General features: G+C 38.8%; 2 protein-coding genes across 18 annotated transcripts in view; both read right to left on the bottom strand.

The window, feature by feature from the left end:
* LOC105230824 (phosphatase and actin regulator 2) overlaps positions 1-21,618 on the bottom strand; it is a 219,381-nt gene that overhangs the window by 83,265 nt on the left and 114,498 nt on the right. The gene's annotated exons all lie outside the window — the stretch shown is intronic.
* Positions 1-21,618, bottom strand: part of LOC125778630 (uncharacterized) — a 91,060-nt gene that overhangs the window by 28,054 nt on the left and 41,388 nt on the right. The window contains exons 1-2 of one of the 3 annotated variants that reach the window (XM_049457315.1): positions 16,232-18,208; positions 5,755-7,404 (exon numbers count right to left, since the gene is read on the bottom strand). The exons of 1 other annotated variant lie outside the window; for it this stretch is intronic. In XM_049457315.1, the coding sequence (XP_049313272.1) occupies positions 5,755-6,532 (778 nt within the window). In that variant the 5' untranslated portion in view covers positions 6,533-7,404; positions 16,232-18,208. Of the gene's footprint in view, positions 1-5,754; positions 7,405-16,231; positions 18,209-21,618 lie in introns of those variants that run through there. One more of the 3 variants, XM_049457314.1, reaches the window with a different exon arrangement.

The following is a 21,618-nucleotide window of genomic DNA, read 5'->3' as shown; positions in this document are numbered from 1 at the left end:
ATAATGAGCCCACTGAGGTTCTTCGAAAGGAATAAGTTATCTCTATATTATTTTGAAAAAAATGTATACCATTTCTCATTGTCTTTACAGTTTTCTTCAATACATTTCGGTTTAATATTTAATAAGTGCGTAATTGATTGTGCGTAACTTTTTATCACTGCGCCGAAATGTAGGCAACGATTTTATTGGTTACTAATTTGGTTACCTAAAACAATATTTATTGAAGAGGTTAACTTCGTGTAGGAATACGTTAGTATATTTTATTACAGTCCGAGAATTAGCGAAGTTTTCGAGTAAAAATCAAAGCAATATTTTTAGAAAATTCAAACGGAAGGTAGTAGGTAATCCTGACTACCTAAATCACTGGATTGTCAAAGATAACTAATTCGTTGGAAATTTTGAGGGATTACTCGCGATCCAATGACGAGCTAGAAAAAAAACTTAATAAAATTTGTTTCTTCTTGCAACAAAACGAATTTTCGTTAAATAAAAATATGATTAATCTCGTATATAATTCAGTAACCCGTTTTTTATCCAAGAGAAATCAGTATAAATTTACTCACAAACAGAAAATTTCGCGTTACAATTTTCAAAAGTAAAGCTTTAGAGTCCCTACACAAAAAGTTGCAGCAATAATGCCTGGTTATTAGAAATACACGCACACAAACGCGTTGTGAACACCAGTGACCCGCTTCAGTTCCCCGAAAAGCATACAGCGGGACCGAGTGCGCAGATTTAGCAGAAATATGCAAATCCAACCGGAAAGTAAACATGCTGTTGAGCGATAGCTAAGCGCCAAATCGGGAAAACAAAGCTGAGGGCAAATGCAAAAATGAAAAACAAAAAGAAAATACGAAACATGTTTCGAAATTCGGGGGAACAATAACAACAGTGGCAATAATAGAGAACAACACAATAGAAGCGCCTGGAATGGCAAGCTAAGCAGTGGAGTTTACCTGCTAGCCTCAGGTATGGTACACGGGAGGAGAGAGAGAACAAGAGCAGCAAACGGTGTATTGATCGAAATCGAAACAATGTCATTCACGGCAACCAGGGAGATGGCTGGCTCGAAAGCTAAACATGCGTGCAGGCTTCATGGCAACGGCTACACACACATATACATACATACACATACATATGCATGTTAGTAAATGTAGATGCATAGTTTACAGTGTTGCACAAATGCTTGCAACAAATTTATACAAGAAGGCCCATCCGAACACAAACATAAACTCATACACGCGAGGAACTGCCACGTGCCAAGCTTCGAGCTTCGGGCTTCAAGCTGCGCGCGCCACCTGTCACTGTCACTGCCAAGCAAAGCTGAAACTTGTTGAAATAAATTGCATTAATTTGCGTGTGGCTGCCATGAAATTCATCAGCTAGAGCGAGAAATCCGCAAGGAGGGAGCGCAGAAAGCACGCCAACAACACAAACAACAAGTGACAACTGCACACCATTAAGGAACCGTTGGCATAACGAATGGCCAGCCACAAGTAACTCAATTTAGCAGCGCTCAACAGCAGAAGCGGCTGCAGCAACGGCAACAATAATAACAAATATTCGAACAAATACCCTCGTAACGGCCACACACGCCACGACGAGCAGACGGCTAAAAGTGGCTGGCAATAATGCGAAAATGCAGCAAAGCTGCTTAACTGATTACGTGAATACATAAAGCGGTCATTACCGGAATGGTGTGGGAAAGTGTGGGGAAGTGTGGTCAACGTGTGACTCAACGAGGGAAGTGTGGAGTGGAGATGATTTCTTTTTTGAGATTTCATTAATTTGAGTATTCATGAATTTTTACCAAAAGTCAATATTGTCTAACCCTGGCGAACTCGGATAGTAGCGGAAAAAATTGAAAATTGTTGCTTAATTTATATGAGAGAGTAAATTGTAGAGGGAAGAGGATTAGAGATCCAGTTAAGAACAAAAAGTGACTCAGTTACCAAAGGTGTGATTTCTAGCCTTTATAGTTATGTTGGTTTTGGGGGATATTTCAGAATATACAGAAATATTAATATTTTTATATCGTCACCGGAAATGCAAAACCACGTATCATCAAGAAAATCGAAATTGAGTTTTTTATAGCTTACGATTCACTGCATACATGGAGCATAATATTTTCAGCTGCCGCTGTCAGACATAACCAATATATAACCAATGTATAACCAATATATAACCAATATATAACCAATATATAAATAATATATAACTAATATATAACCAATATATAACCAATATATAACCAATTTATACCCAATATATAACTAATATATAACCAATATATAACCAATTTATAACCAATATATAACCAGTTTATAACCAAAACTCAAATTTTGTCCCAATATGACTGATTTTTATTATATTGGACTGTCAAGTTATGATAAGTGGTGTTACGATGTAAAACATGTTGGAACTCATGGCATTGTGTAGTCTATAAGGAGTGATCCAACCAAAATCATTTTCCCCAACAAAGACGACAAAGTAATTGTACCGTTAACACATGTACAGTGTTTTTTTGCTGCTAATGCTTTTTTGTTTTTGTTACTACTCTACGTACCCTCAACTATTTTCTAGTATGTTAATAAAGCACACAAGTAATTACAATCTCGGGGGGTCACTCTTCACCCTTCTACAGCATTTTGCAACGTTGAACGCGCTCGTGGCCAGCGAGAGCAAAGTATAATGGCATTTAAATAAAAGTGTCAAGTTCCATTTAAGAAACTTTAGCATATTTGCATATTTCCAATCAAAATTTCCATAACTACACACACACACACAGGGGCATACATTTGCACACGCATATGCACCGAAGCGAGGAGCAGCTTGCCACGTGCCACATGCATCACTGCGAGCGCACGCAAACAGTTTTTACATGCTCATGTCCTTCCCGTAGGTGCGAAACTGCAAAGGAGAAAGGCAACCGCAAAAAAAAAACCAAAAACAAAAAAAAAAAACGACATGGAACCGGAATTGGCTCATACATATCAATGAAATTCGCAATTTCCAAACGAAATATGAGCATAGCAAATATGTATGTATACAAACACATGCAGACACATACCACCGAGGTTCATATGTGCACTCCGCACACATGCCACTTACACACAAATAGCCGTATGTGAGGCGAAGAATGTGCAGAATGAAAGCAAAACATCTCAGCGGCACAAAAATGGCAATATCAAAGTCTTAGCAGAGAAATATGAAAATATACTGGCAATAATAAGTTGCACGCAGCATGTATGCATGTGTGTGTGTATGATGGTCGGAGGTAATACGCGGATCTGCTGTAGAGCTGGTCTTCTTAGGTTCTTATGTGGGATTCGCTTTGAGCCACCAAATCAGCCAAAGGATTTGACTTCTGTGTTTGTGCTCGCAGCAAATTTATGGAACACACAAACAAATACACGTACAAATATGGATAATGCATATTAAAGACCAATATCGACGAGTTGTGCAACCGCTTTTTAAAGACGGAAAGCAAACAGCAAGCTCGTGGATATCCTTTCGAACGTGTTAGAGCTTTGTCAGTGGCTTGCTCTTTCTCTGTGTAGACATGAGTGTGTGCGTGTGTGTGAGCACATAGCTGCTATATTGGAAATCGAAAGGGAAGCAGTTGCCAATTGTGCAAACAAATATTTGCTAGACTGCTTTGACACACACATACATACACGTATACAGACACAGCACTGCACTTTGCTTGCTTGGCGTGACATCGAGGAGCTCATATTCGCACCGCCTTTGCGCTCTCTTGCGGCTCTATTGCTTACTTTCTTCGCATTTTTCTGTGCTCACCACAGGCATTCCACTGAGTAGCTATCGTCAAACAGATTGTGGAGGAAATTTAAAAGGCATTTCAAAGTGAAATATTTACAGACGCACACACACACCCATACATGCTTTGTTGAATTAAGTTGAGAGGAGAAGGTAGAATCCTACGATGGAAAAATAATAATCGCAAGTTATTTTAAGTGCGATTTGATGATTTTAGTTGAATGTCAGAGAATGCTAGTGACACTCTTTACACCGCAATTCGGACTTCGTTTTACAAAAAGCTTCGACGCATAACACTCAAATAGTATTATTTTTTGACAGTTTGGCCGGTCGGAGGGGATAAGGAGTGTACCACATCTCGATATTCGAATTAAACTGTCAACGTAACCTCGATTTTTGACCTGCTTGGGCGTGGTTTCGGCTTCGGTTCACCTTTGCCAAGATATTCGGCGGATTGATCATCTGTTTCCGCGTCTTAAGCATAGATCCAAGACTAATAGCCAGTAATGATACGTTTCATGACATTCTGGTAGACGGAAAGCATTGTTTCACAGATGTTAATGCGACGCTGTTTTTCGAAAAAATTTCGTGATTATTGAACCAATCGTGCTTTCACTTTTCTGATGCCCATTTGATCTCTCAAAATGGTTTTCACTGATCCTTTCGATTTTCCAGCAATGCCAGTAAGATCTCTGACTTAATCGTCGATGCTCAAGCACAAATTTCTCTATTTTATTGACGTGTTGATCATCAGTTGCTGTTATGGCCGTCCTGGATGTGGTTCGTCGTCCTCGATGCGTTATCGACCCTCTTTGAATAAGTTGTACGAATCAGAAACACTTACTAGCTACAAACAATTATTACCGAAGACCTTTTCCAACTTTCTGAACATTTCGGCTTTAGAAATGTGATTCCGCATATAAAATTTAACGGAACTTCTTTGTTGAGTTATTACACTTATCGTAAAAAACACCGAATCCTCTTTACGTACTTCAGAAAGTCATGCGTATACTAAACACTAATGATTATTTTGATGAGACATTTAGCACAGATGTCACTGACAATCATATCAACTTATCGCAAACCTTAAATAAAGAAGTCTTACTATTTTTTGCCCACCGTGGGGTACAAAATCTAATGATGCGTTCAATGGGTCTCAAGCATAACGGAGGTTGCCTGCGGCGCGCCAAGTTTTGTATCAATCAAATCTGAAGCAATTATTACACGCACACACACACACACACACACATACCTCTAGTTGACTTGATATCACAATAACTGCGAATGCTTGATTATATTTGCTTATCTCGTGGGCGTTTGCCTTATATTCCCAACTAATAATTGTATTTGCTCAAATATTCATATACACACATGCATGTGAGTGTATGTGTAAATATTTGTGTTTGTTCAGTGGCAGATAGACAGCTCCCAATTTCAATTTAGTCAACTGTTCGTCGGGATTATTGCTGATGTTCTGAGCTTCCAAGAAAGGAATTGTGTGATTTAGTAGCATTGTTGTTGTAATTGCGGGCAATGGACAATGGTGTGGCGACAATGCCTTTGATTTGGCTGGAATCACATTTGTTAGCCATGTTTGGGTGTAAATAAGTGGAATATCGAATTAGTGACGCAGCCAACAAATTGAGTTATTCGTTCGGAAAATCGAATACATGGCACTAGAGCGGAATAATAGTGAGCTAAGTGAAATAAGAGATGTTGATGAATATGCCTAATGCGTTAAGATTTTGGCAAAATATAATTATAAATTTTATGTAAAAAGCTTCTCTCTCAATAAGTATTATTAATGAGAATCTACGACAATATGCCAAAGATCTTATAAAAAATAATAAATTCAATAAAAAAAAATATATTTTTTTTAAGCCGTGAAACCCATGCTTTTGCTACTTTAAAGCAAACTGTAATCACCACCGTTATCCCTTTAACGCACGCGGCGCACCCGCTAACCAAACTCACCTAGCATACGCCGCATGCCAAGCACCTTGCCGCCGGGCGACGGCTTCAGTCCAGACGGCTTCACTGCTGTTGCACCACCCGCTGCTCCGCCCAGCTTGACTTGACTTGCCTGGTTGGCTGTAGTTGCTGTCTTTACGCTTAGTTTTGCGCCTGCTGCTGGGCCTGTGGCCGCCTTACTGCTGGCACCGGCGCACGAACGCTTATAGCCGGCCGACAGGAATGCCGGTGGCGGCGTTATAGGCGGCGCCGGCAACGCAATGTCCTCGATGGGTGATGTGGCCGTCGAGGCGGTGGCCGAAGAGCACACCGAGGCGGGCATGCTGATGGAAGCGCCATGTGCAAGCCCCGGCGTGGCTGAGTTAGCTGTAGCGGCGGCCGCTGCGGTGGCGGCCAACTCGAGGTGATGCTTGTCGCAGCGGCGACGTCGTCGTATATTCGGTGCAATCGTCTTCATTTTGTTTGTTGCTGCATTTATGGCGCCGATGCCATTACAACTCGACGCGCCAGCGCTGGTAGAGAGGTTGGTGAGGCTGCTGCTTTTACTGAGGCCGCCGCAGCCGTCCTTGGAGTTGATGCGTAGGTAGTGTACGCGAAATATGCGCACAGGTTTCTTCTGTTGCGGCTGCTGCTGCTCGGGTTGCTGTGCTGGCGGCTGCTGCTGTAGCAACAGCGCCGTGTCGTCCGGTTGCAGGTGCCGTGATCGCGTCTGTTGGAAACGTTTACGTTGCTGTGTCGCCAATAGTTGAGGGTATTGTTCGCCGATGTTGTAGTGCAACATTTAGTGTATGTGTCGGTCTGTGCTGGGGTGTTGCAAGGTGGTTGCTTAAAAGTGTTCTGGTTTCGCAATGTCTCGCACACAAATTGCTTTTTAAAATTTTTCTTTTCTTCTTGTTTTTGCTTATTTTAGTGTCTGCTATTTAAAAATCTTCAATCACTCAGCCTTCGCTGGGGGCGTAAAATTCACAAAAATATCCGTTTAGTTGTTGTTGTTGCTTTTGCTAAATTGTGTCCTTACGTCGTAAGTTGCTTAAAATGCTGTGTGTTGAAAAATAGTAACTTTGCCTACTTGCTTAAGAGATATTTGATCTGGAAGCGTTGCGTTTGTTGCTCTGTTGCACGTCGATACCTGCTTAACGGTTGCCTTTTGGTTTTCCTCCTCGTTTTTGTTTTGATTAATTGTGACTTTCTTTAATATATGTATGTGTATATATTTTATTTCTAACAGCTTTAACAAGATTTATTTGTATATATGTATGCATGTATATATAATATATTTATTTAATTAACAACACTTATACAGTTAACGGACACTTAACATTTGGGTTTGTGGGATTTGAAAATTATTTTTGTTTTTTACTTTTTTTTTGCTTTTGCTTTTGTTGTTTAATCGCTAATAAAATTTGCTTTCCGGTTGCATGCACGTCGCGGTGCACTCTACCACGCCAGCGTGTAGAGTTGAGCCTTAGCGAGCGTGCGCGTTTTCGAAGCTTTTAAAATGAGCGTTCTTGTTAACCTTCCGGCCGCCCAACAAATTTTTAATTTTTAATATAATTTTTTTATTTTCTAAAAGTACCACAATTGCTTGTTATTTCACTTAAGTTCATATAGTTGTTATTATTGTTTTTTGTTACGTAGTTACTACAGTTTAAGCTGGGAAATAAAACGAGATATTTTTATTTATAATAATTTTCCAAAATTTTTAAAGTTCGGTAAAATTTCGAATTATTAATTCCGTCACTCTTGACTGCTTGCACTTTGTTGAGGCCTGAAAACACTCAGCGACAAGCACACTATGAGATCATATGAGGTTATGGCGGTATTCTAGTCGAGAGGCATGAATGCCAGGTAATTTTTTAGGTGTAGTAAACAAAGGCAGTCAATATTTTTACCATCTATTTTGTATGTGTTATTTGTTACCAATACAAAAATAAAAATAAAACAAGTAAGGAAAAGCTAAGTTCGGTTGCAACCTAACATTTTATACTCTTGCAACTTACGGGAATCAGGGAAATACTTTAAGGTGTAATAAACCAGAGAATCGAAATCCAAGCAATTTTAGAGATACATACAAATACTCTATATATAATTCATGCACTGACCGACATATTCATCATAAGGTTTGTTAGAAACACGATAATCATTACACAGGTATGGAATATAAAGAGTTTGGGTAGTGTCGACCTGATTTTAGCTCTTAACTATTACCAAGCCACATACTAATAAAATGTTCCCTGTGTTTCATAAAATACCTCACATATAATCACCAATCATATATGTAGAGCAAAGTCAACCGGATGTTCGAAAGTTCTGGCAAGACTTATATGAGAGCTAGGTCAAATTTTCGCACATATAGAGTTACTATTGTCAGGAAATGATTCTCGCAGAATTTCAAAGTGAGATTTATCACACTTTCACTGAGAATTTAAGCTACTGGGGTCTACATATTCAGTACCCAGAGGCTTGTACAGTCTTGATTCGATTTGGAGAATTTTTGGTTTATTATTCGTACAAAGTTGTATCCCGTCACATTTATTATTTCCTGATTTGTGAACTGAAAAGTGAAAGAACCAAGAATTTGAACTAAAATCGGTGGGACGGGTATTTCACAATGGCTCCTATAAAGCTCTCTCATACCATCTCGGAGGTAAAATTTAATGTTTCTGGCGTAAATAGTTAGGGATTTATTGCTTTCGATCAACGGCGTTTTGTGGGCATGGCAGTGGTCCGATTACGACCATCTACGGACTCATACTTTTTTTGTGCTAAGAAACCCGCCTACCAAGTTTCAAAGTTAGAGCTTGCGTTGATGGTCGGTCGGTGAAATTTAAAAAAAATATGTTCCACGAAGAGGTGAGTGTCTGAAAAATTATAAATATTGAAATTTGTGGATATAGACAAGTCAATAGAGAAGAATTTGCAAAACAATCAGGTAAATCGTTATAGTAGACCCTGAGAAGTTGTTGGAGTCTTGAAATACAGTTCCGCAGAACTAATTTGAATACCGGGTCAGAAAAATACCTACAGCTCCTCAAAGAAATTTGAATTCTGAAAAGTACTCTTGTAGACATATTCATGAATCGTTAAACTTTGAATAAAAAATATTTTATTATTTTTAGTCTACACCAGAATACCCCTTAAAATATAGTTGTGGCGATCTAACGAATCAAAGGACACCTGATTGCCCTAAAACAGGAAACAATGCGAAATTCAAACATTTCTGCTTCAGAAGCTTCAAAAAATCGATTTTTTTCTTTTTGCTTGAATCTCTTTAGAGAATAGCTAAGAATATGTCCCCAAAGCTATAGATGGGAATTCGAAATATTGTCGAAGCTAGAAAGGAAATAGGGACCGAGCGTCTAGCAGATTTTCGTATAAAGTTTAAATATATAAATTTAAAACCTAGAAGTTTGGCTTTAATCAATTATATCTTTCCCTCCCAAAAAAAAAATACTCAAAAAAATCGATTTTTTGAAGCCTCTAAAGCAGGCCTTCAACTCTGTGAATAATAACTGTACAAACTCGGTATGATTTTCAAGCTTCAACAAACGGTAGAAAAAGTATTATTTAATACTCATAAGGAGATTACGCTTGCGGCTTAAGTGGCTGACCTCGTTTTATGTGGTTCTTTAGCAGACTAATGTACGGCAGTGGCGAGCAAAGATGTAAAGATGAATGTGGACCACAAGTGAACACCCAACCAAACGGACCAAAATCGACCACATTTCAAGCAACTTCAATTTTATGAGCGCATTTCGGGCAATTGGTATTCATACCCCAACACAAAGCGCGCTATAAAAATGAAAAATAAGTGAAGCTGAAAAGTAGAGAATTTAGAGAATTTTATGCAGCCTCGTAAGTGTGAGTAATTGTACACTTGCGAGCATAGTACTTCCATAACATTACCGCCAAGTGGCAGTAAGTGCTCAACTCGGGAAAGAAATTAACTCAGCATATTTAAAATGGGCCAAGTGTGCCCGCACCGGGTGCGGGAGGGGGTGGTCGGTCAAGAAAGGCGGCGGAAGCAAGCTAAAAAGCGGAAATCATCAAATATCCGGCTAAGCTTTCAATGCTGTCAGCACTAAAGTGGCACAAATTTCTGCAGCAGCCACAGCCATTTCGTGCAAGAAATGTTAGAAATGCCAAAAACAACAAAAAAAAAGAATTTCTATAAGCAACTTAAGCGAATGAAATTTAGGAAAAGCTAAATGACTGCTGCTGACCGATGGCGTGGAATGGACTGGCGACTGCATGCTGTCTACTCAACAGCTAAACAGAATAAAGTTAGCATAAGGTAGCAGATGCAAATGCGCATACATATGTGTATGTATGTGTGTGTGTGTGTGTGTTTGTGGATAAATACATTTTAATAAAGAATTTGAACTCAAAAACAAAGTTGGTGATGCCTTCGTCTCATGAGCATTGCCGCCGAGATGGCTTAAAGCTAAAGTTTTGCTTCGCACACGTAACGGTAACTACAGTGTTTTGCCAGTCATGCATTGAAATGCCATTTTCAAGTTCGGCACCCACCCGCCGCCGTGACCAACGCCGACAAGCCACTCAAATTAGTTGAAAGTCGTAGGTGAACAAAAGTGGAAACACACGAAGGTCAAATAACGGTGCGGATGGAGCGCCTAGCGCCCAATCGCCACGTGCGCACCTTGCCGAGTTGAACTGCTCGTGGGAGCTGCTGATGGATAGACATGGCGTATACGTGACGTGCGTACTTGACGAAATGAGCGAGTGTTGCCGCATGACAAGCAACTCGTTATATGTGTGTGGGAAGATTCATCGATGGGATCAAGTGGCATACCAGGAAAAATGTGTGCCTAATGAGAAGAGAACGTTAATTAAAGGAAGTTGGTGTGAATTGAAAATGTAAGGAAGATGACGAGCTGTATACAAATGAAGCGCAGAATGATGCTTTGAGAGGAGAAATTTTTGCTTGGCGAATTATTTGCGTGCTTACAGTTGTTCAACAAGAAATTTACTTGTATGGCGTAAAGGAAATGTTTGTTGTAAAATACACAACACAAATTGAGGCATGTTGGTTGGCTCGAATCCGGTCTCTATTTTTGATGCGAAAAGGCTTTTCATAAGAACAAAGTTGCATTTCGACCAACTTGGAGCCCTGCAATTGTCGTATACAAGCTAGCCACAAGAGCCCAAGCAAGCAGTTTAATAAAAAAATATGATATATATATTTTTTTTTTTTTGAATTTATTATTTTCCGCCCGAATTCGCGTAGCAAATTTTCCATATTCCTCCGTGTAGAACATCAATATTAATAAACTGAGTTGCGACGTTGTCCAATTACAGCTGTCAGCGAACAGATGTACCTACAACTGACAGCCACAATCATCGTCTGCAATCGGGCGTGAAATAGACAACGACAACAAGAACAAACACAGACGTGCGGCGCAACAGCAATAAGATCGATGACGACAGTTGCAGCTGGGCTGTTGCCGCTGTCCCGCCCCTGGACGCTGCCGCTGCCTCGCTTGTAACACGGTACATGAATATTTCAGTGCAGATTTTGACTGATGATTGGCGGCAGCCGAGCTAAGAACAACATAAAAAAGTAGAATATTGAAAAACACAGAAATGTAAAAAGACATACACAAAGGAACAACAAACAGCAACAGCGTGGCAGCCATTTTCAGTTGTGTGCGCTTAAAACGAATGAAGAGGCATGAAATCGATTTTGTTGGGCACCTGCTCGTTACATAACAAGCCGCTGCAGCCTACACGTAGTGTACATATTTTTACAGTTGTATCTGCACTTATGGCTTGTCGCCGGAAATGGTGCCAACACTTCCGTTGCTACTCACATGTAGGTAAGGGTCAGGCACAGGCATGTATGTACATATATATATAAGCATATATGTATATGGTAGTTGTTACCGAAAAACGCCGCCAACAGTAAAATATTTACGGTCAACGTTTTCATGTTCGCTCATCAATTATCAAAGAGACAGGCAAACATGGGCGAAATATGTGGCAATTTCTGATGTAATATGCACACATGTGAGCAGTTAACTACACGTGTGGTTTAACTGTAACGATAGCGGAACTAACGCAATGTCAATACAATTGCCGAACAAATATTGCTTTGAAAAATTCATTAAAAGGCATGAAAAAGTGGAAACTGTGGCGAATTTTGTTAAGTGGGTGCGCGACTTGGCTAAATGCGCCCAAAGGTAGGCAACGTTTTTAAGCTTTTATCTTTCAACATTCAACATTCAAGTAAGACCTTTCGTTCTTTCAAAAATTGCCAAAAATATCAACAAAAATGAAGTAAACACCTATTAATAGATAATGGCATTGCTTTTATCTCACATTATCACTTTGTCTAGGCTTTGACATTTCAAATTAAGCCGCCAATTCTGAGCTAATTAGGCAAGCCACGTGACGACAGCTACAAGGCCGACACTGTGGGCTTACACGAGTCGAACGTGTTTATGTGTACTCAAGCCAATGAAGCATTTTCCTTGAAATTTTCTTTACTTTACATTATTTCACGGCGCTTCGTTACATATTTCGTGCATAAAATATTCAATGTGTACGCACGTGGTGTGTGGCGGTGAGTGAATGAATGCGAACGCCCAAAACTGTGCTAGGGTTTACTGTCTGGCACGATGAGCGAAATGAAGCGCAAAACAGTCAGTAGACATAAGCGGGTATAAGTTTCCGAAGAACACAAAAAGAAGAAAGTTAAAAATCGATGGTAAAAACATTCCAGCTTTTAAGCGCTTCAGCTTTTCTTTGGGCTACAAAAAGCAGGAAAAGTTGAAGGCATTTAGCATTCTTGGCAAGCTCCGCAACGCAAGAAAATTGCATAGAATCTCAGTGGGAAATTAATTAACAAAAGTCGCATCTAATGAAGCAAAATGTGTTCTTCAAGCGCTGCCATGAATTATTTTCGCAACAAAGTGAAAAGCGAAAATTCACCTTCGTTAACCGCGAAGAGAAAAGACTTTTTCTAACATTCTCGAAACGCACCAATAAATCCGCATTGTGTAGGCCCCACTGCACTTTCAATAGGCGGCGAGTTTTTCTAGTGGTCGCAGACAACACGCGCTGACATTCAACACGGCCGATCAAGGGTAAAAGCCAGTCAGCCTGTCATAATCGAAACGAATGCGGCGCTAAAAAATGAAAAGCATCAGCCTCGGAGAAAAAAATTGTTAATGAGCAGCAGAAGCAGCGGCAGCGCGGCAAAAAGCGAAGCGCAGCAAAGTAGAAAGTAATGCAGGAGAAGAGTGTACATGCTTCGCCCCGATGCCGCCGAAACATCAAGGACAAAAAGGCACATTTTTGTGGCTTTCAACGCAAGTCTTGTGAAAGGCGAGGAATTCAGCGCTGTGAGTGCCAGGATTGTCGTGGGTAAAAGCGCTAAAAAAGAAGGCGCTGCAAGAGGATAAAGCGAGAACAGCAAATGGAACCTGCTCCCTAATGGCATAACGGCATTTTATAAACAATGTTGTGAAAGATGATGAGGAAGAAGACAACTCCACACCAAATTTCAGGACACAAACGTGAATTATATAACAACGCGCAGTGGCAACAGAGGTTACGGAAATATTTTGTGCCAAGTATTTCTTACAGCTGTGCAAAATTTTAACTGTAAAGTATTTGCTGCCCGCGCCCTTAACTTAACCTGCGTTCAGCCTACACGACATGAGCTTACCCACTTGCTGACTGCTTTGTATGTATGTATTATGTTTAGTTGTTTCTTCTTCCTGCTCTCTTCTCTAAAATGTTTATTTGTGTAGCCACACACACACGCGGAGCTAAACAAGCGCACTTTAGATTTGCAGCTTGTAATGTTTGTGTGTAAAGTAAACAAAGGCTAACAAGCCAACAGCGTTTAGCTCGCAAAACTCACTTGCTCGAGCATGCCAAAGTCTAATTGCTTATCAAAATGATATTTCAGCTGAACAAAAGCACTCGCAAAACTTAAGAAACTGCGAGGCAGGAAGGGATTACAAGCATTTGTGGCATTTTCTGTTTTTCTTCTTTTAAGAAGTTGTGCAAATTTCAGGAAACTCGTGCCAAAATGTGTTCGAAATCCACAATGTAGTAAGAATCACACAGAGAAATGCGTTTCACTTTGTACTTGTGACTTTTGAAAAGTGCGAAAAAACTGAAATTTCGAGAAATGCTTCGCTTTTTTATACAAAAATTTCAAAATATATCGAATTTCTTCATCATCACTTCACTCATTTTTGAACAGCTGTAACTCTTTTTCAACCTCCCGAATGTATTAATTCTTTGGTTAAATGAAGCTTAATATCTCACCTTTCCAGCACTATATGGTATGACACATTGTGCTTGGTAGCCCTGGAGATATACGACTGAAACGACATCTATTGACAAAATACGAAAAGACTTTTTCGACTACCCAATATACAATAAATGACCTAAATTTTTCAAAGATGAAGGCGAATCGAAAACATATTGAACTTCGTTTAAATGAAATCAAATCGCATATTTGTTAATTAAAAGCAACTATCAAACAGGACCGTTGAAAAGTCAGCGCCGATATCTCAATTGTGAACCATGGCGTATGAGCGACATTTACATTTAAGCAAAGGCAGTGCAAATTACTTGCTAGTTGATGCTGGAAAGTGTTTACCAACATCAAAAGTTGAAAATATATCACGTTTTAGGTTTGCTTTAAATAGTTGAGGGAGCGTTATAGTGTGACTTAGAAGATATTAGACCATAAAAAGACTCTCCGACGCTTCCTTCTGTGTGTTACAAACTTCGTGGCAAACTGTGAAACGGAGGTTTTCGACTACCAAGATGTCATGAAACGAATTATTACTGGCGATGAGTCTTGGAACTATGCTTACGATTCGAAAACAGGCGATCAATCGGCCAAATATCGTGGCAATAATGAGCTGAAGCCGAAAAACTAAGTGAAAGCAGGTCGGAAATCAAGGTTATGTTGACAGTTTTCTCCGATGATCGAAGTGTGCCGCACTACGAATTCCTTCCGACCAGCCAAACTGTCAGCAAGGAATAATATTGTGGAGTAAAATTGTGTATATATGCTTTTTTGTTATTTTGGACGCTTAGTTCTCGAATGGTCTCGCAATTGAAATACCTTAGTAAAGGTATTCCAGACAAACGCTTTTCAAAATGTTGCAGCCTTGCTTAATAACAACAGAACTTTAAGGGGGTTTTCTCGAAACTGTGTATTTGAAGTTGGTCGGCAAGATGTCTCGTTAAATATTCAACCGATTTTCTTGAAATATAATTTTTAAAGACTTGGACAAAAAAAAAATGTCGCGAAATTTTCATTGTTTTGAAAAAATGTCTGCCAAAAATCGCATTTGCAGTTTTTTTTCTTCGTCCAAGTTCTAAGTTAAGGTTTTGACTAAAACACGTATTTTCTCACTTTAGATGATCCTCTAGGACCAATCTTGCCAACACAGGTGCATCTTTTTTCCAAGGAGTCACCGGATATGGCGTTGCAATGGCCGAGTTTAAAATATTTTTATCCAAATTTTAAGAATTTCTTTGCTAATAGTGTGTGTTTATAACAATAAAAAATTCTTACAAAATATTAGAAAATATATTAGAAAAAAAATTTTTGAAGAAATGCTGTCTTTTTAACCAAGGAAACCCATGTAACCCCTTAAAGGCCTAAGCAACTAAAGGCAAATGCGTGGCATTTAAGAGTCGCTGTTAATTGCAACAGGCAATTGAGAAATTCCAGCTGGCAGCCAAACCGTAAAATGAAATAAGTGATGTAGGTGTATACATATATAAACATATTAGTGGCTCTGGCCACGCGTTGCTGTGATATACATTTTATATTATTTTTCATATAATAAGCTATTCAATACAATGAAAATATCTTTACTATCTTCTAAGTCGGTTCGAACTTGACACAGTGTGCTAAATTTTGCTAAAATCGGTTTAGTAATTTAGGAGTCCATCGCGGACTAAAACCTGACACGTAATTTTTTCTTTATATACTTATAAGGATGTATATGTATATACTATCTGCCTCCTAATCCTACAACCAAAACTGTAATCCCAAGAGACACACACATTCCATGCATAATTTTGACTCAATCTCTTCACCCTGCAATTGATTATTTCACTTTAAATTTATTTTATTTTGTCGAGTGTGAATTCTCTGAATGAAAATGGCGTATGACTAGGCACAGAAATATTCGCCAATTATTGTCAAGTGGTTGTTGTGTGCGAGCACTCAGCAGTGACGGAAAATTGCGAAATTTATTTTTGTAGAAAACTATTTATATATACACACACACATATATATGTAAATATATAAATGTGAATATAAAATTTAGTTTTTTAAAAACCTTCGAATTTGGAAATTCGAAATATTGGCTCAGCATTTTTTAGCATATATAAGTGGTAAGAGATCTGTCTACCATATATACATATGATTTACATATTTACATGTGTGTGTGTGTGTGACACGCCTGCGAGCACTTACAATAACTTTATATATTTGTTGTTGCAACTACTATTTTCTTATGCTCGCGGTGCCTTCTTTGTTTATAAGCAAATATAATAATAATAATTATTTTTTTTTTTGATTTTTATTATTGTTTTTTGCTTTATATATATATACGTATATATATGTTTGCTATATATGAACAATAGGAAAATAGATTAGCGCTTTTCACAAGACAACAAGCACATTGCGTTAGTTATGCGTTATTAAATATATATCTATATATATACGCTATATATGTCTGTATATCAGTATTTATATTTGAAGGTAGAGTGTTTTTGCTTATTGTTGAGCTTTTTTGCTTTACGAATACATAAACTTTGCTGATATATAATATATATGTTTTAGTAAATATATGTTTTCTTAATTAATTTATTTATTTGTCCAACATTAGCTTTGCTGTTGCTGTTGCTTTTGGTTTTGGTTTAAAATATGCCGTTTAAAATATCTGGAAGTTTTATATGCAAATATTGTATGCGGAAGAATATATTTAGAAACTTCATTTGTTGCTTTAGTGCGCGAAAAAATGCGCGCTGATGTGTAAATTCGATTGTTCTTTTTGTTTTTGCCTTTTGCCTTTTGATTTTTATACTTGTTTTTTGTTTCTTTTGTTTTTACTTTAGAATTGCAATATTTTTAACTTGATTTATGGTTTCTGTGTGTTTTTATTTAAAATTACAGCTATTTTTATGTTCTCTTGTGTTTTGTTGTTGTTGCACTACTTCTGCATATACTTCACTTTTTTGCTTTTTATTTTTTACTTTTTTCAATTTGTTTATCCGTCAGCGCGCGAAATATGTCAACGCACCCAAGCGCTTTTTGCCTTGCCGCTGTTACTCACGCGCTCGTTTTGTTGTTGTTGTGGCTTGAATTTGATTTATCTCTGCTTTTACGCACGGTCGTGAAAATAACGGTGCTATGTTTACAATAAAAATGTTATGTTGTTATTTTTAGCGCACACAAAACACTTTATAAGCCATTCACTTAAGAGTCAAGAGCGGACGCTAATCTGCGCTGGCTCCTTTAGAGATCGGAGTGGAGTTCACTTCACAGACACATAACAAACGGGTTGTTCGGGAAAAATACGGAAAAGTGTGCTTTTTAATGTTTTACTGGCACGATCTGCAAGGCGATAACGGTTATCAGTTCGCCGCCAATTTGTTCACACGCACACAAACACACACACACACTGACTGACTGGCACTCACTCGAGTGGTTGTATAAACTTTGGTCGAACGTAGAGATGAAAACGACAACCAAATCGAAAACTAAAAGAAAACAAAATTGGCAAAATAAAAACGAATTCTTTGCGCTGCCGCTTAGACTTTCTCGGTGTGACGCGCGTTTTTCACAACAATTTTTCTAAAAACGAATAATTTTCTTTAGCTTTCATTGGACTTGGGGTCAGTCTCGCCTGAGTATTGCCAGCAAACTGATTTGCGAAAATCATTTGGTGAAGATGTCTGGCCTCAGCAGCATTTTCGTAACAGCTGCCGCGCATTGCTGGGCGACGGCAGCGCCGGCAGTTACTGCAATTTTTCTTCTGCTTCTGCGCCAGCTTCCGTTGAAAACAATGGCGTACGCCTGTATGGGTGCCATTGTTGGCGTTGCGTTGGGTGTTGTTATTGTTGTTGCTGGCTCATTTTGTTGTGTTATTTTACGACTAGCACCAACAGCAGCTGGATGCCAATGCCAATGCCGAATTTTGGCACTTTTTGCTCAGCGACAGCGACGGCGCGCTGCCACGCTGCGTCGATGTGCATATGTGTGTGTGTGCCGGCGTTCTAATGTCGTTGTCGCAAACGTGTAAGTGAGTGGGAGCGGAAGACTGCCGTTGGTATGCGCAAAGTGGCAACTTTGTCAACAGAGAGCCGTCAGCGAAGACAATGTTGCTTGATGGGCAAAATACTATAGACAAATGTGGACCATTTAAGTTCAATAAATAATGTGTTATTCAAAATGTGTATAACAAAATGTGGTAAAAAAAAAATCTTTAAAATAAAAAAAAAATTAATAAAAAAAAATAAAAAATTAATAAAAAAAAAATAAAAAATTAATTTAAAAAAATTAAAAAAATAATTAAAAAAAAAAATAAAAAATTTATTAAAAAAAAATAAAAAATTAATTTAATTAAAAAATCGAAATTAAAAATAATATTTAAAAAAAATTGAAACAAAATTAAAAAAAAATAAAAATAAAAAAAAGAACAAAAAAATAAAAATAATAAAAATAATTGAAAAAAAAAATAAAAATAAAAAAACAAAAACACAAAAAAATATAAATATAAAAAATATATAAAACTAAACAAAGAATAAAAAACTAAAATTCGTATTTGTATTCAAGTACAAAATAAGGAGTCATTTTAAGAAAATAATGAAAAGAAAATTAAATGAAGAGGAATAATAGATTTTTACTACGAAAAATTATCAAAAATTCCAAAAAAACAAAAAATGTCTGAAAAAAGTTCGTTTTTTTCAAGTTTCCGTTGCTAACCTCAGAATTTAATAATTCGTCATACAATGTGAGGGCAATATTGGGTAGTCGAAAAAGTCTTTTCGTATTTTGTCAATAGATGTCGTTGCAGTCTCCAGGGCTACCAGTCATATAAAAATGTAAATAAAAAAAAAAATTAGTTGAAATTTGATTAGAAATACGAAAAGACTTTTTCGACTACCCATAAAGAATGTAAAAATTTTTAGAAAATTGTTTACTAACTCAAAACTGTGATAGACTCCAGACAAAGCAGACCTAATATCAAAAACAGCCCCACTTCCGACTGGGTAAAACAATAACATACATATACACACACACATAGACACACATATACATACATGCTGCAGTGAGCATGCGCCTGTTTTTGTAAACCCATTACAAGGGCATTTTAGCGGCCAACACTCGTACACGGACGGATGTAAACAAATGCCAGCACACTACGCAGGGGAAATGCGCCGCACAGAGCTTTCGGCAAAAGCTCTGGACCACAACGCATACACATTTACGATTTGATGGCTGCCTGCTTGTAAATAATTGCCGCTACTCATGGCTAACAGCGACTGCGCTGCCAACGCTGTGCACGACTGGCGGCCGCAACTCGTTAGACTGGCACGTGACCACACGGGCACTACAAGCATATGTGCGAGCACGTACTTATATAAGGCCGCTCGTGTTGCAGGCTAGCGAAAAAATCATCAGTTCGCCGGTAGGCGGCGTCCGCCCACACGTTGCATTCGCCGAGCGCTCAGCAATCCACAGACGGCCCAGGTGCGGTTGGTCCGCCCGCCTGCATTGGTAGCCACCCACCAGTGGACGGCGATGAGACATCAGTGCAATATGCACTTGCTGTGATTGTGCGGCGGTGCATTCGTGTGCTCTTTTGCTTGTGTGGGTGCGGGTGTTTGTGTGTGTGTGTACGTAAATAAATTACTTTTCTTTGTCCACGACGGTGGCACGACGGCATTGACTGACTGCCTGTTGCATATGACAATTTTAGAGGTTGTTGTATCGAAAATAAAAACAAACAAAAACAATAAGAACATGGAGAAGGCAGACATTGAGCTTAAATTGAGTTGATGCATGTTTGTCAAGAGTATTGCATATTTATAGGCGCATCGACACACAGCCAATGACTTCTACTGAATGGCACTGTGGTGGAACTTTAGAAAATCGGTTGGATTTCTGCTTTTGTTGGGATTATTGAGAATTTTAATTATAACTGCAAAGCTGCAGCCAGCGCCGTCGGAAGATAAAGGCACAGCAATTTGCTTATTGAAAACTTGAACACATTCACACAAACTACTTCCCGTAGCCTTTTTGTAAAGGGTGATTTTTTAAGAGCTTGATAACTTTTTTTAAAAAAAAAACGCATAAAATTTGCAAAATCTCATCGGTTCTTTATTTGAAACGTTAGATTGGTTCATGACATTTACTTTTTGAAGATAATTTCATTTAAATGTTGACCGCGGCTGCGCCTTAGGTGGTCCATTCGGAAAGTCCAATTTTGGGCAACTTTTTCGAGCATTTCGGCCGGAATAGCCCGAATTTCTTCGGAAATGTTGTCTTCCAAAGCTGGAATAGTTGCTGGCTTATTTCTGTAGACTTTAGACTTGACGTAGCCCCACAAAAAATAGTCTAAAGGCGTTAAATCGCATGATCTTGGTGGCCAACTTACGGGTCCATTTCTTGAGATGAATTGTTGTCCGAAGTTTTCCCTCAAAATGGCCATAGAATCGCGAGCTGTGTGGCATGTAGCGCCATCTTGTTGAAACCACATGTCAACCAAGTTCAGTTCTTCCATTTTTGGCAACAAAAAGTTTGTTAGCATCGAACGATAGCGATCGCCATTCACCGTAATGTTGCGTCCAACAGCATCTTTGAAAAAATACGGTCCAATGATTCCACCAGCGTACAAACCACACCAAACAGTGCATTTTTCGGGATGCATGGGCAGTTCTTGAACGGCTTCTGGTTGCTCTTCACCCCAAATGCGGCAATTTTGCTTATTTACGTAGCCATTCAACCAGAAATGAGCCTCATCGCTGAACAAAACACGCGCGCGAAACACATTTCGAACCGAACACTGATTTTGGTAATAAAATTCAATGATTTGCAAGCGTTGCTCGTTAGTAAGTCTATTCATGATGAAATGTCAAAGCATACTGAGCATCTTTCTCTTTGACACCATGTCTGAAATCCCACGTGATCTGTCAAATACTAATGCATGAAAATCCTAACCTCAAAAAAATCACCCGTTACATTCCAATATACGAGTATGTGACAGAAGATATCCAACTGCTCTTTAGTTGGATAGGCATGGCTTAGGATTCATGGAAATTTTTGGAGCGCTTAGAACGTGTTCAGAGAGTTAGTTTAGATTAGGTTAAAATGTCATTCCTAAAAGGGATCTCACTAGGACAGCCGAGAACGCCGGTCCGTTGTGTTACATCATAAGACCTTTCAAATCGGCCACAGGCTTTGAGGTTAGGCGCTAGTTATGCGCTCCCAATTCTTTAAATCTTGATCTTACAAACGCGGGACAGTAAAGAAGGAAGTGTTGAGTTGCTTCCACCTCATTTTCTTCCATGCAGCTTCTGCAGATGGCGTCTGGTTACATTTCCAACCTTACAGAATAGACGCCAACAGGGCAATGGTCCGTTTCAAGCCTCACAACTAGGGATAGGCTAGGATTACTGAGGGTAAGGAGATCTGGACCAGCGCTGATTAAGCTTACCGAAGCCTAGCTATCTAGTAGTAGAACACATGAGGATACGGTTGCACCGACCCACTCCAATTCTACCGATAGCGGTTCCAGGGTGCCTTTCCTTGCTAGTTCATCAACTTTGTAATTTCCTGCGATTCCGATACACCTT

This window comes from Bactrocera dorsalis, chromosome 5, assembly GCF_023373825.1.
Source record: "Bactrocera dorsalis isolate Fly_Bdor chromosome 5, ASM2337382v1, whole genome shotgun sequence".
Classification (NCBI taxonomy): domain Eukaryota; kingdom Metazoa; phylum Arthropoda; class Insecta; order Diptera; family Tephritidae; genus Bactrocera; species Bactrocera dorsalis.
Note: the sequence above shows the minus strand (reverse complement) of the source record. Positions and strands in the feature narration are given on the sequence as shown.